Source organism: Eptatretus burgeri, chromosome 13 (assembly GCF_056783735.1).
Source record: "Eptatretus burgeri isolate ZD-2024b chromosome 13, Ebu_testis_v1, whole genome shotgun sequence".
NCBI lineage: Eukaryota > Metazoa > Chordata > Myxini > Myxiniformes > Myxinidae > Eptatretus > Eptatretus burgeri.
Window position 1 is genome coordinate 75,520,849 of NC_140973.1, and position 16,448 is coordinate 75,537,296.

The 16,448-nt window shown below is 38.5% G+C and overlaps 1 protein-coding gene across 1 annotated transcript in view; it reads left to right on the forward strand.

The window, feature by feature from the left end:
- LOC147014819 (prospero homeobox protein 1-like) overlaps positions 1-16,448 on the forward strand; it is a 159,647-nt gene that overhangs the window by 77,098 nt on the left and 66,101 nt on the right. The window contains exons 6-7 of the mRNA XM_085850616.1: positions 5,013-5,035; positions 5,377-5,482. Of these exons, the coding sequence (XP_085706742.1) occupies positions 5,013-5,035; positions 5,377-5,482 (129 nt within the window). The remainder of the gene's footprint in view (positions 1-5,012; positions 5,036-5,376; positions 5,483-16,448) is intronic.

The window sequence follows — 16,448 nt, forward strand, 5'->3', positions numbered from 1 at the left end:
AGAAACGTTCTTAACTCATCAGTAATTTACAACTCCCAAAGTTTTATCAACAGTTGAACTTCATATTCCTTTTGCCTTATATTTAGCAATACTGCATTTATATTTCCACCCAACTTTACCCTTACTGCTTCTCCAGCTCACCTGCAAACTTTTCCACTGAATAACTCTTTTTCTCATCAATTTACATAGGTCATAGTTTTTTATATATATATATATATATATATATATATATATATATATATATATATATATATATATATATATATTTACGTCGGTAATAGTTTATACATATAAATTTGCATAGGTAATGGTTTTCATTTATAAATTTACGTAGGTAATAGTTTATATATATATATAAATTTACATAGGTCATAGTTTTTATATATAAATTTATGTAGATAATAGTTTTTATATATAAATTTACAGAGGTAATAGTTTATATATATAAATTTACATAGTTGATAGTTTTTATATATAAATTTACATAGGTCATAGTTTATACATATAAATTTATGTAGATAATAGTTTTATATATAAATTTACAATGGTAATAGTTTTTATTTATAAATTTATGTAGGTAATAGTTTTTACATATGAATTTACATAGGTAATAGTTTTTATATGTCAATTTACATAGGTAATAGTTTATATATAAATTTACATAGATAGTTTTTATATGTAAATTTACATAGATAATCGTTTTTATATGTAAATTTACGTAGATAATAGTTTTATATATAAATTTACATTGGTAATCGTTTTTATTTATAAATTTATGTAGATAATAGTTTACATGTATATATAAATTGATGTAGGTAATAGTTTTTATATGTAAATTTACGTAGATAATAGTTTATATATAAATTTACAAAGGGAATAGGTTTTATTTATAAATTTATGTAGGTAATAGTTTTTACATATGAATTTACACAGACAATAGTTTTTATATGTAAATTTACAGATGTAATAGTTTTTCAATGTAAATTTATGTATATAATAGTTTATATATCTATAAAGTTACATAGGTAATAGTTTTTATTTATAAATTTACATAGGTAATAGTTTTACATATGAATTTACACAGACAATAGTTTTTATATGTAAATTTACATAGGTAATAGTTTTTACATATAAATTTATGTAGATAAGTTTTATGTATAAATTTATGTGGATAATAGTTTTTATATGTAAATTTAAATAGGTAATAGTTTTTATATATAAATATACGTAGGTAATAGTTTATATATAAATGTACGTAGGTAATAGTTTTTATAGTTTTATACATAATATAAATTTACGTAGATAATAGTTTTTTTATAAATACTCTGTATCCTTTTCCAGCCTTTAGGAGAAGATACTTCGAAGAGGTGTGGGCTGTGGGTGTTGCGGTGGGATGAGAGATAGATATTTGAGAGAAATGGAGTGTAAACCTGATTTAAGATTGTACGTAAGCTTGTAAAATGTTTCAGATTCTCTAAAATATCAAATTAGAAAAGCTGAGAATGGTTTGACAATTAATTTAATTGACTTTTTTAATTTGCATCCGTTATTGGAAAGAAAAAATGCATCACAAAGAAGATTTGACTTCAGTAAATTTCCCAGTAATTCATGGAGAGGCAACTGTGACTTGCCTTTGGAGGTCTATGATTGGTTGTCAAATGCTTGGGCTAGTGTAGGGTCTCGATGGACCGAGGATTCTGGGAACCGGCCTATTGTCGTGCCATTTTTCAGTGAGGAAGCAAGAAGTTCTTCATGTTTTCACAATGACGTCATGGTGTTGTGTTCACACAAACACATATACATACTAAAATGAAGTTCTGCATAGGATTGCAAAAATGTTTTGGAACAATGTTGTAATAGAGACGCAAAAGCATAATTCCGACTCTGCAAGCCGGCTGATCTATGTACTATAAACATGAATAGTGCCCGGACTCGTTCTCATCTCGGCTTGTGGAGGACTAATAATCGGTCGGTGTGAACAGATCCCTTGACGGTGTTGGGGATTGACCTCAAACTTTAATCGGAGCATTTGAGGCGTCCCGGAGAGACGCTCGTTCTGAGAGCCAAGAGCGATGCTTGCAGCAGCTCCAGGTGAAATGACACGCGCTCAGTCGATCCCTAAGAACTCAGTAGGAAAATGAAGGTCTACAAAAGGTCCCTTGGCATGCAAATTTACATTTGCCATCGAGGATTCCTTTCATCGTAATTTTGGCAGGTGTGAGCCGGGACGGGCCTTTGAACTAACAAAGTGCCCGATTTAATCTCCCTTTGGATGGATCGACGGCGATCTTCAATATTGCCACCAGCTGTATACGTCGTGGCTCATTGGTGGGGGATTGCCTCCCGAGCATCGACCTCGTGCTTAAAGCGGCGCTTAAAGAGTTCTATCATGGGAACTGCGTTCAATAATAAACGTTTCAAAGCTATTCTTCCCATTCGCTCCAAACTCATCTGGGCTGGCAGGGTGGCCTGGAGATATGCACACTCACCTCTAGTATGCACACTCACTTCTAAACTCTCTAGCCTGGGTTTGAATCTCGGCCCAGCTATTAACTGCCATCCCTGTGTTTCACCAGCAAGGTGATTCATCAATATGTGTGCTGTCCCTCAGATGGATGTTAAATGGGAATCCTGTCTGCTGACATTAGTTGGTCAACGTTAAAGATCCCATGGTGTCCTTTGCGAAGAGTAGGTGAGCTATTGCTCGCACATTGGCAAAATGACAAATTCCTTTCCTTATCAGCAGCTGGCACTGCATCAGTGACACAACCACGCCCCCAGCCAATGATGCTACCCCACAGCCTTGCACTGCATATGAAAGAAGAAGAATGTATCTTATTGTACACTGATGACGTCATTATGTGATGTTGATTAAATAGCCTTTGTCTTGCGTTTCAGTGGCTTTTGGGTGAAGTAATCAATATTTAATGTACTTATTCTACGTACATTTAATGTTCCAACATTATCTAAAAATATTTCTGACCACTTTTTAACAATAGATAATGCCGAAAAGTTTTGAGTTTGTGAGTGATGATGACATTTTACAAGGACATTATAGAAGACAGTGGATAAATCATCACAATATACAGGAATTGAACCCCAGAATCATGCGAGTTAACTACTTTGATGGGAATGCCAAATAGTCCCAACAAAGCACTGAACCATTGACCTATGTTTGCACCATAGATGTGCTATCGTTATTTTGAAGAGATGTGTAACAAGCTTACTGATAATTAATTGATTGAGTTTCCAGGGTGAGATACACGACTTAATTTACTCTCCTTCTCTCCTACTCCATCTCCAACTGACATCAATGACGTGATGTTTCAGAATGAATAAATACATTTTTATGGTTATTCTCCTTTAGTGTGCGAATACGTTTTGTATATTTGAGCACAACTTGAAATTTCCTTGTTAAAATGTAACCTATTTGAGAGAACATGTATACACTATCAGGGGAAAAAAAAATTAAACCATGTTCTATATAGTGTGTTTATAATATATTGTTGCAGGGACGGTGATAGGGGGTACCGGGTGTACAATAGACTAGTTATGTCATAAATAAACGTTCAGCATAAGTGTGTGGTATCTCTAAAAATGATAAGGCATGTGTCACAGTCTGTTCAGGAGCTGTAAATATGACCCCTCCTCACCATAGTGTCGACATTCCTGTCCCCCCCCTCCTCATTATCCTCTGAATAATTCACTTCATATTCTGTCGATGTATGTTTTATAAATCCCCCCCCCCCACCCCTTCCCACAACTACACACATAAAAGAAAAAGTAAGACCATACGCTAAGGTAAGAGCTGCATCCGTGCTGGCAACTACCTACACCATTTATAACTGCTTTGAAACCCCTCGTAACCACGGATGCGGGGAAAAGCTACGAGAAGTTGAATTGGGAACCAATAAGAACATGGTCCCTAGGTAATGAACAGAACGGGTCGTTCAGCGGAGACAGCTTAACGTGAGAGAGTTCAATGGAGCAGTTCTGCGAGCAGCTCAGCGTGGACAGTTGAGAGCTGAGTTAAGTCTAGCTGAGCCCAGTGAGCCTGACGCGGCAGTGCGGGTAAATAACCAGAGATGCCATACAAGCGCACATTTGCTGCAGAGAAAGAGCTATTGAGCCGGGATACGGCACAATTGTTTTCTCACGCGTTGGCCTGGTGCGTGATTCAGAATTTGGGAAAGAATAACTGCAGCATGAGTCAAACTCACAGTCATCGGGAATTGGCATGAAAAGCCCTCGTTAGGAGGTTTTAAAACCTCAACGATTCATCCTGGGTATATTGCTCAGCACATATCCTTTCAAACATACAAATTGGCTGCAAGCGACAGATCTTGTTAGAGTTTGTGTACGTTGAAAACTAAACAAAAGATATGTTTGGTTTTGATGGCGTACGGTCTTTGGAGGACCATCCGTTGCTAAATTGGTGATCATCCAGGTCGAAGATTTCACCTCATGTTCACCATGTGGTCCACCGTTACAGTATATTAAGGTATATGTATGGGGTGTTCAAAAGGTTCTATAAATGAGATACTCCCGATAGCCGAAACATTCACTTTTTTTGTTTATACCTCAATATATGAGGATATACTGTATATAATTTGTAAAGAAACTACAAATGTATTTTTATTTGTATACTAGGATGGTATGCTTACACATTGTAAGCAATAATGAACCGTGCTTCCCCATTGTCGCAGGTCACTCACCTGCATTTGACTTTTTCATATTTTTTCTCATTTATTTATTTATATTTATTTATATTTTCATTTACGGATGATTTCTGATGATTCTGTGATTTTTTTCCCCCTGTGTATCGGCTTTGATATATGGTGGGATGTGAAATTACCGTGCTTCCCCATTGTATTGGGTCGCTCACCTGCACTTATTTTTTCATTTATTTATTTTCATTTATTTATATTTTCATTTATCGTTGCTTTCTGATGGTTCTGTGATTTTTTTCCCCCCGGTGTATCGACTTCGATGTCCATCGGCACGTGAGATTTCAGCTTTCTATGTCACCTGGAAGGTACCGAACTTTAATATCAATGAGTTAGTGAGCGAGTGAGTGAGTGAGTCAGTGAGTGGTGAGAAGCTTTATACATTAGATTAATTACTGCTTCATGGAATATTCGGACTCATCGCCTCTCGGCACATAATCCCATCGTTTGCAGCTCATGGGTGCTTGCAATAAGTCGGTGCATGATGCGAACTTAATGAAAACTTATTTGGAGATGTCTGAGGAATTTGAGGCCTTGTGTCACAGAACCATCCACAGCCTGTTGTTTGATCCAGACAAAGGATTTTCTTATACTCTTAGTTCACCTGCCATTTGCACCATGTTTTTACCCTTAATGCACTATGCCACAGCTCTGAAGGCCTCAGCCCAGGACACCTGAAGAAAGCCAAACTGATGTTTTTCTATTCACGATACCCCAGCTCTGCCGTGCTCAAGATTTACTTCCCGGACGTCAAGGTAAGCTCGCAGCTCGCCTTCTGCAAGGACAAGACTATCTTTACACAACAGTATAAGGAACATAGATTTAGGAAAATTCGCTGGGATGGAGGGGTGGAGAAGAGTGGATGAGATGAAAAAATGTGGGGTCGGCACAAACATCACCAGGGTGTGCAAATGTTTGGGTTATTCCATTGATATTCATACTTTAGGGTAAATTCATCAAATTATCAGTGATAACTCATATGTTTTTTATTATTGTAAATTAACAGCCTTTATAAATGCACGTGAAACATAAACTGCTTCAGTAAAGAAAACAAGAAGAGTGTTATTTTATAGTATCAGTCAATACTTTGAGTGTCCGCACTTTTACCCATGGTTCCTGTATACGACACAAGCACTCTTACAGGAATATTGTGCCAAACATCCTGTAGTACATTCCACAGTTCTGTAATGTTAGTTGGTTTCCTCTTGTCACCGAAGATGGACAGATGCTATGTTTTCACCCCTGTCTGTTTGCAAGCAGGACATCTCAAAAAGTTATGGAAGAATTCGGACAAAATTTGGTGGACAGGTTGCGTGTGTGACAAGTACGAATTGATTAGATTTTGGTGAAGATCCGGATCCAGATAGTAGAATTTTTTATTAAGCGATTCTTTACTATTGAGAGATAGGGCCAACATCGATATATAACACGATATCTCAAAAAGTTATGGATGGATTCCGACGGAACTTGGTGGATGAGTAGGTTATGTGAAAATAACAAGCCAATTTGATTTTGGTTCAGGTCCGAATGCAAATCCGGCCTATCAGTAGGATACACAACATAAACTGTTCAGCCTGGTGGAGGTATGTGCTCGACCGAGTGCTGTTCTCGGTCTTCTTTGATTCCAGGTAGTCATCCCACATCGTGGCCATTCTCATACTTGGAGCACACCAGATGTAACCTTGTTCTTCAAATACTGTTGTACGATGTTGGAATTGTGTTTTGGATAATTATCCTGTTGAAAAATAAATCCTCGTCTGATTCAGCGATTTCCAATTTTATTGAAAAATTTGCAGATGACACTAAGCTTAGAGGTAAGATAGTCAGCAGAGGGGAGATTATCACTGATCAGATTCATGAAAGTCTTGATACTTTGATAGATTAGGTAAAAGATTAGCAGATGAAGTTTAACAAAAGGAAATATAAGGGCTGGGGATGGGTCAGAATAATGAAAATAGGGATTACATAATTTTAAGGGGCAGTCTTGGAGTGTGTGACACAGGAGATGGTTTTGAGGGTAGTACCAGATACATGGAATAAGTAGACAGCACAGTGCCAGGCAGCCAAAGGGAATACTAATAGGTTTTTAGGTTGTATTTGTAAGGGGATAACTTACAAATCAAATGAGGTAGTTTTGACAATGCAAATGAATTTATTGCGGCCTCATCTGGAATATTATGTTCAGTTTTGGTCACCACATCTGTAAAAGGACATAACTGCCATAGAAAGTATTTAGCATAGGACTACTAGATTGATTCCAGGGATTGCTAGACTAAGTTGTGAGGAGCAACTGAACGAGATGAGACTTTATACATTGTAAGGTAGGTAATTACGAGGGAATTTGATGGAGATGCTTGAAATTAATGAAGAGTATAGCTAGAATATGTGTGGAAGAGCTTTTCAGCAGAACAGACAGCAATGAGATTCGGGGTCAGATCTTTAGAGTGAAGAAGAGGAGAGTTAGGATGACAGTAACACTCAAGTTTTCCACTTCGAGAGTAGTTAATGCATATAATGGTTTCCCTGGACAGGTAATAACAGCAGAAATAGTAGAAAAGTTTAAACTGGAATTAGATAGCAACCTACAAGCATGAAGTATGGAGGGATACATTGATATTGGCAGAAATGCACAGGCATGATGGGCCTAAAGGCCTCCTGCATCGAAGTTCCTCGTATTTCCTTGTCGCAATGCCATGTTTCACTACCAAGTTAATTTTTTGCTACAGGTCGTTTTTAGCTCGCCTGTTCGAAGAACAGAGAGCTATAGCAATACCCCCGGCGTGAGCATCAGCGTCAGCGTGAGCATGAAAATGTTAAAGTTTTTGGTGCAAGTTATTTCCTTTCTAATGTTTTTATCTACCACACTATTTTTTACTGATTACAATATACAAATACATATATTGCTTTAAAATTATTTGGATCAAACTTCACTGCAATGCTTTATAAAAAATATTATTAGACTAGTCTTTTAAAAACGATAAATGTATAAACAGGCAAGTATTGCGAGGCTTTGACACCAACTCTGGTTATGCCTCTGCTAATGAAGTCGTGGGAGGCATTATGTTTTGGGGTTGTCCGTATGTCCATGTTAATTTTCTTTGTTTTCTCTGCAACCGCTTATCCGATTCACATGAAATTTTCACCATAGGTGTGACTACTCATTTAAAATGTTTTAATGATAATCATGACGTCATAGGTCACGTGGTGTGGCATTCATGTTGGAAAAAAAGGAAAAACTTTGGACCTCTGTATCTGTGAAATCGCTCCATGGAAAAAAAATTGAAACTTGGCACATGTCAAGTACTTCCCAGGGGAAATAAGTGTGATTTTTTTGATGACGTCATAAGTGGCTTCGTTATGACATAATTGCGTACGTCAAGGACTTTATCCGATCAGCATGAAAATATTTGAGGGTTATCTAGGACTAAATTGTATGGTGGAAGAAATTGATGACGTCATCGGTCACGTGGTTCGGCAGCCATATTTTTAAACATAAAAACCTTCAAAAATCTTCTTCTCTGAACAGATCGAGGCAAAACTTTACAGGTATGATCACCAATCCATGAGGAACAAAAAGTTCTCCACCAATGACATCATAGGTCACATGGTTTGGCAGGTATGATTTTTTAAAAGAATAAACCTTTAAAAATCTTCTACAGAATGGCTTGACAGATCGAGGGGAGACTTCATCCCCATGTTCCTGAAGCCTTGGGGTTGCCAGGGTGTTCACAAATAATTAATAGGTCACACGGTCTGGCAGCCATATGAGATTGAACGACATTCTTAAAAAAAAAACTATTTCTCTTGAACCACTTCATCAATTGATGTGAAACTTCAGAATTATCATCTAGTAGTCATGGGGAATATATGTTTTAAATTTCAACCTGATTGGATGCATGGTCTGGCAGCCAAAATTATTTAATATTTTAAATCTGGGTTCAGGGATTTAAATCAAACTTGGTACAAATATGTATGATGATGGAATAATGTCGGCGTAGGCATATCTGGTGATGTCAATGAGTTCCATGCTCATTTTCTCGGTCTTTCTTCTCCCTGCCCATTTTTCCTCCAAGTGTCCCTCTGTTGTGTCCTTGTATCCTTTTGTGTTTGTATGTGTCCCCCCTTTCCACTGTGCTTATTTTAATTATGACTTTGCTTATGCATAACTATCTCAGCTAACAACAATCCTCTTGAGGCCTCACTGAAGTCTAAATAACCCAATCTTGAATGGTTACCAAACTTGTATCTGATATATAGAGCTCTTTCTTCCCACTCACTCACTCGCTCACTCACTAAAATAAATGTTTATTACTTTCTAGGTGAGCTAAGAAGTTGAAATTTTGTGTAATGATTTAACTTGAAGCCAGAATTGCAGAAAAAAAATCGCAAAACTTGGTTGGCATCCATCAGGAGGAGGAAATCCCTCTTTGATTTCCACGCTGAGTGTGGAGACAAAAGCAATGTCATAAAGATAACATTGCTGGTAGCCAGAATGCTCTGGGAAGTGACCACTTCCCTCAATCTCAGTGACTGTGATTGTGTGAAAGTCATGTCTCATGTTCTCATGTATCTGCCTGCATGTTGCATTATTTGTGATGCAGTTCCTCCATAGGCCTGGAAAACAAGTAAAAAAGACATAAAATGTCATAGCTCCTGTTGTTTTAATGATTTTGCTGCACGGAGTTGAAGGGCTAGCCCATATTTATGTACAACCAAAATGGCCACCGGTCTACCAGTTGGCCATCTTTGATCAGATCACAAAATAAAGTGAGATGCACATGTATGCCGTCATTTACTGTGCTTGTGCCAAGTTTGAACAAAATCGGACCATGCATGTCTGAGAAATAGTTGGGGACACATTTTGTAACAAAATGCCATCAGTCGGCCATCTTGAATCTGATCTCAAAACGAAATGACTTGCTTATGTAAGCTCTCATTCTTTATCTGTATGCCAAGTCTCGAAGAAAAATGACGTGCATATGTCAGCCATCATTCATTATCTGTGTGCCAAGTTTGAACAACATCGGTAAATCGCTGTCTAAGAAATGGTTTGTTCAACATCGGGGTTTTTTCCAACTAAAATGGCCACCCGCCGGCCATCTTGGATCTGATCTCAAAACAAAATGACAGGTAGATGTAAGCCATCATTTATTATCTGTGTGCCAAGTTTGAACATTGGTAAATGCATGTCTGAGAAATGGTTGAGGAAGTGTTTGACACTGGTTTTTTCTTTTTACAACTCAAATGGTCACCAGTCTTCCAATCGGCCATCTTTGATCAGACCGCAAAATAAAGTGAGTTGCGTGTGTATGCCATCATATACTGTGCTTGTGCCAAGTTTGAACAAAATTGGACCATGCATTTCTGAGATGGTTGGGGACACATTTAAGTAACAAAATGGCCGCCAGTTTGCCTTCTTGGACCTGATTTCGACCAAAAAAATGACATACTTATGTAAGCCATCATTCATTATTTGTGTGCCAAGTTTGAACAACATTGGTAAATGCATGTCCGAGAAATGGTTGAGAACATCGGTGGACACCTGGGGTTTTTTTTTTACAACTAAAATGGCTGCCAGTCAGCCATATTTTATTCCATTGCCAAACAAAATGATGTGCATATGTTTTCCATCATTTGTTGTCTTTGTGCCAAGTACGAATAAAATCTGTCCATACATGTCCGAGATATGGTTTCGGACGCACGTATGCACTGACATGAAAATCGAGACCAAACCCATAAGCCCCCATTTCAGACTAAATCCAATGGGGGCGAAAAAATTCCTGTAAATGAAAAAAAAATCTGAAAATAGAAGTGAAACGGAGCTTTTCTCCCACTCACGGAGGGTCATGTGACCAGATATTGGAACATCACATGATCTTACACTGCAGGAATGGGTATGATCAATTGAGAACAATAGAGAGTGAGTGTTTCAAACTTTCATGGCAGTCTGTAGGTTTTTGTCGTTTATAGATGGTGTACAGTGGTAAGAAAGGAAGTAGTAAACATTTCTCTTTTATGGACGGTGTATAGTGGAAAATGTTAAATTGTTTGTTTGCAGATACAGTCAGATCTCCGTACAAGGCACCCTGGTTTTAACGAACACAAGTTATAAATGTTGATCGTAACATCAAGACCACGTGTTCTTCAATGCATAATTACCCTGTTATCATGATCCATATTGCTAGAAAACCCACAAATAACAATCACTTCGTCCCAGCAAGTTGAACACAAATGCAAGGCCCTCCATTAGAAAATTATCAAAATACAGATGAGATTGCCAAAAATGATCAAAAACATCAAAAGAAACCATCGTTTTACTGTTCATTGCATTTCGGTGTCGCCCTGGTGACGAAATTTACCACCCAGTACAAATACATCTGCGCTGCCAAGGAAGAGGGACGGAGACACTTTGCCAGCATCATTGGGCATGCTTAGATCTGCCTCCTTGGAAGAGTCTGGCGTAGAGGCCCGGAGAGAACACAAAACGTAACTTAGGTTATTTTGAAATGGAAAATCACTGGCTCTGCAATTCGCAGTTCTAACAGCCTGCTGCACGGTATGGTAAATTTATGGTCTGCAGCAGCATTTTGTCTCCACAGAAAGGCATGCTCTCTTCATTGCATCATCCATTGAAAGCATATAAAACTAGAGGGGGAGCACTCGGTAGAGTGCAAAACCTCCGCCGCCAATACTGCTAGGTCACTCAAGTGAACCTGATATCCTATTCATTCAATTTGATGTCAACAGTGCTCACAGAGTTATAGTTTGCAACTTTCCCTTTTACTTTTAACTTTTACATACTCAATTCATTCGTCATAACTAGATTCCTTGAGACAGAAATTGATTTTACGTGGGTATATCCACCTGAAGTTCCAAAATCAGCCGCAATTATAATTTTGGCATGTTTTTTTTTGTTGGAAATCACTTAAAACATGTAGAAATGCAAAAAAAAGAAATCGAAATTTTGTTGAAAAAGAAGTTGCAAAAAAAATTTTTTCTCTAACAATTTTTTTGGGGGGGAGGAGGTTGGAAATCACTTAAAACATGTAGAAATGCAAAAAAAATAAAATTCAAATATTTTTTCAAATTGGCCGCCATAGCGGCCATATTGGATTTTGGACCAAGTCCAAAATCTAATGGCATGATCCTTGGACCAGACCTAACCCCCCCCCACCAAGTTTCGTCGAAATCCGTCGAGGAGTTTTTCCGTAATACTGTTCACAAACAAACAAACAAACAAACAAACAAACAAACAGAAAAGGGTGAAAACAGTAACCTCCATCCATCTTCGATGGCGGAGGTTAACTACTGTTACATTGAACTGTACTGCATGCAGGTCCCCACACATGCCAAACAGCATCTTATTGGATCGCATGCACTACCAATAGCTCGACCATAATCACAACATTTCAGCAGGAAAAGCCAAAGCTAAAAGATCCAGCCTTTCACTTGCAATGAGATTGAGGTGAAAACAGAAAAGCCAATGAGTCAATTTGGAAGTCTCAAAAAGTACAGTGGGAACCATGTGGAGGTGACAGATCCATGGTGCTGACAGTTATTGGAGATGCATGTATGCTCAGCACCTTTTAGTGAGTTCCAACCCTCATCCATGAGTTGTCTAAAATTTGCCAAAAACAAGCAATTTTCACAACACATTAGGTTGTTCTGACCCTGTTTTTTTGTTCCAAATCGCTCCTCTAATGCAGAAACACGTATTTTTCATCTGTGTGTATTTTAGCTTGTACTAAGCAACACAACACAAACCTTATTCATGTAAAAACGGTCTAATTTTCCTAAAAGAAGCGTTTTTCACAACACATTAGGTTGTTCTGATGCAGTTTCTGTACCAAATCACTACTCGAATGCAGAAACGTGTTTTTCATCAAATGGTGTGTATTTTAACTTGTTCGAAGCAAAACAACACATTTTACACAAGAAACCTTATTCACGCAATAACGGTCTTATTTCCCAAAAACCAACGTTTTTTGTTTTTAAACACATTAGCTTGTTCTGACCCCGTTTTTTGTTCCAAATCACTACTCTAATGTAGGAAAGTGTTTTCATCAAAGAGTTTGTATTTTCTCTGGTTCTTAGCAAAACAAAATATTTCACACAAAAAGCCTAATTCATGTAAAAATGTTCCAGTTTGCCTAATACAAGCGTTTTTCACAACACATTCGGTTGTTCTAACCCCGATTTTTGTACCAAATCACTACTCTAATGAGGGAAGGTGTTTTTGATCAAATAGTGTGTATTTTAGCTGGTTTTTAGCAAAACAAAATATTTCACACAAATAGCCTAATTCATGTAAAAATGTTCCAGTTTGCCTAATGCAAGCATTTTTAACAACACATTCCGTTGTTCTTACCCCGATTTTTGTACCAAATCACTACTCGAATGTAGGAACATGTTTTTCATCAAATAGTGTGTATTTTAGCTTGTACAGAGCAAAACAACACATTTTACACAAGAAACCTTATTCATGCAAAAATGGCCTTATTTGCCGAAAACAAGCGTTTTTCACAACACATTAATTAGGTTGTTCTGACCTTGTTTTTTGTTCCAAATCACGACAATGCAAAAACGCGTGTTTTTCATCAAATAATGTGTATTTTAGCTTGTTCTTAGCAAAACAAAATATTTCACACAAAAACGTTCCAATTTGCCTAAAAAAGCATTTTTAACATATTAGCTTGTTCTGACCTTGTTAGGTCATCTCTATCATCTCAGTAGTGATGACCTAATAATAAGTCTCGAAGTCTGTCCGTCCGTACGTCCGCCCGTCCGTACGTCCGTCCATCCGTCCATCCACAATCAAACCGAATGGAGACAAATAACCAATAGTGGAATAGATAGAGGTCGATGAGACGTGCACAACGATATTGAAGAACACGTGGTCTTGATGTTACGATCAACATTTATAACTTGTGTTCGTTAAAACCAGGGTGCCTTGTACGGAGATCTGACTGTATCTGCAAACAAGCAATTTAACATTTTCTACTATACACCGTCTCATCAGGTCGATAAGACGTGCGCACACAACGATGAGACGTGCACTTTCAAGGTCGTCCAAGGTCGAGGTCAACGTCACAAGGCTGTCAAAGTTGCGAAAATCGTCGATTTCCAAATCGTATCTCCTCCCTCATTTATCAAGAGAGATCAAATGTTATTAGTGATTCAGATACTATGGACTATTATCTGGAACAACACGAGCCATTTTTTGAAATTTGCTCTCGTTCCGATTTTATAACCCTTCAAACTTCGCTCTGATTCCCCGTATGGGCCTTTCATAAATTACCTACAAAAATAAAAGTATTAAATTAAGAACCGGAACTCTCCGAGACAAATACTACATTTGAAGCTTTTGTCAGATTTACCTAAAACAATGGAACACAAGTTTATATGCACACTTACTTTCATTTATGACATTAACATTGTCCAAGGCAGCATGTCAAAGTTATAATGACTTGGTCTGAATCTGAACTGATGGTCAGAGATCAGGCTATTGTAAAAGAGGAAGGATTTGATCTCCATCCGAGAATTCTCCGTTTTTGTTGTCCTGTGTCCAAGAAATGAAACCTTTATTTCTAAGAGACATGTCGCCTGATTCTCGCCTTCTCGCGAGCGCACATCATTTCGGCCCTATTGATAAACCCCTGATTGATATGGAAATAGGTTCAAAAAATACTTGTTTTAACAGACCAGCAGGATACAGATCTCGTCTGGGAGAAGCTGTACTTTCCACTCTGATGTGCTTTCATTCAATGTGACGAAGCACATTATTTCAGTGTGGCGTGTCCGCATTGGCGACGCCTTCGACGTGACAATAAATAATATATATGTATTGATGTACGTAAAAAAAAAATCTTCTTCTTCTTCTTTCGGCTGCTCCCGTTCGGGGTCGCCACAGCGGATCATCCGTATGATCCGCATAGTGATTTGGCACATGTTTTACGCCGGATGCCCTTCCTGACGCAACCCTGGTCGCCTCTTACAACACAGGGATATGGTACACCAATTTTAACCGGGGTATACACCGGCCCAGTACACTGGTACTTATTTCGCCGACCTCGGAAGGATGACAGGCTGAGTCAACCCCCTGGTGTATTAATTCAGTGGCCCAACGGGGCTTGAACTCAGGACCTTTTGGATCCCAAGCTGCTGCCCTAACTACTGCGCCAACACCAGGATATATATATATATATATACACATATATATATATATATATATATATATATATATATATATATATATATATATATATATATATATATATATATATATATATATATATATATATATATATATATATATATATATATATATATATATATATATATATATATATATATATATATATATATATATATATATATATATATATATATATATATATTTTCCATGTTGACTGTCTTTAATGAGTTTGAAATTATTAAAATGGTTCCCCATCCATTCCTTAATTAACATCTCCAACACCTTCCCTACCATGAAGCAAGCTAACTGGCCTACAGTTCCCCAATCCCTCTCTGGATCCTTAAAGGACAGTAGTGTTACATTTGATATGCTCCAATCCTATTGGCACTGTTGATTCCAATGAGATGTTAAAGATATTGATTAACATCACACTTATCGGCTCTGTTACCACTCTTGGATTTATAGTTTATTATCTTGTCAGGTCAGGTCATGTCAGGTATGGGAGTATGCGCCGGAGCATCCCGTCGATGCGTCCACTTTCCGCCGGTATTCCAGGGCCTCCATCTGGCCATCGCCCAGGCAGATGCCTGGCCCATCCCCATCTTCTTGAGATGCTGATCAACCTGCTGCACCCATGAGGCACGTGGGCAGCCCATTGGCCTCCTCCACTCACGGTGCTCCCTCACTGAGAGAATCTGGTGAGCAGGATCAGCGTCAGGAAAACGAGCCACATGTCCATGCAGCCACAGCTGACGCTCACGGACTATGCAGGTAACAAATCTCATTTGAGTCCCTCTCAGCAACCGCTCGTTGGACACAAAGTCCGACCAGCGAAAGCCAAGGATTCTCCGAAGAGACCTGGTACCAAAGGAATTAAGTCTCCGTCTCAGATCCGTGGTCAGAGTCCAAGTCTCACATCCATCGGCTGGAACTTGACTGGAAGCACCAAGGACCTAAAGACTCAGACTTTCATCCTCTCACACAGGTATCAGCAGCGCCACACAACATGATCCAGTGAATCCATGATTCCCCAGTCCTGAACGAGACATCTGGATCTCGACAGCTGGTGGATCAGCCTCGTACAGCCGCTCAAAGTAACTGGCCCAGCGGGCCTTCACTTCAGACTCCTTTGTCAAGAGCCCATCACCCTCTGCTCTAACTGCAGTACACTGAGGGATGGGCTTGGAGGAACACAATGCGCGAATTCCCCTGTAAGCAGGACGAGAATCATTTGACCACAGGTGATGCTCTACCATCTCACAGATTCCTCACACACCGGCCTCCTTGTCTACCCTTAGTGCACGTACAGTTTTATGCCTCAGCTTCCTTAACAGCTCAGCTCTACCATTCAGCCTGGCCCTGTGACTCTGCTAAATGGTATCCAGTGTCCTTTGAGAGACAAAATTCTTTTTTGCCCTCTGGTGATTTCCAAGACATCAACCGGCAACATCAAGGACGGTGGTCTGGAAGGCACTCCCCAACTCTTTAGGATCCCCCAAAGCACCCAGACCCCCCAAATCTCCACT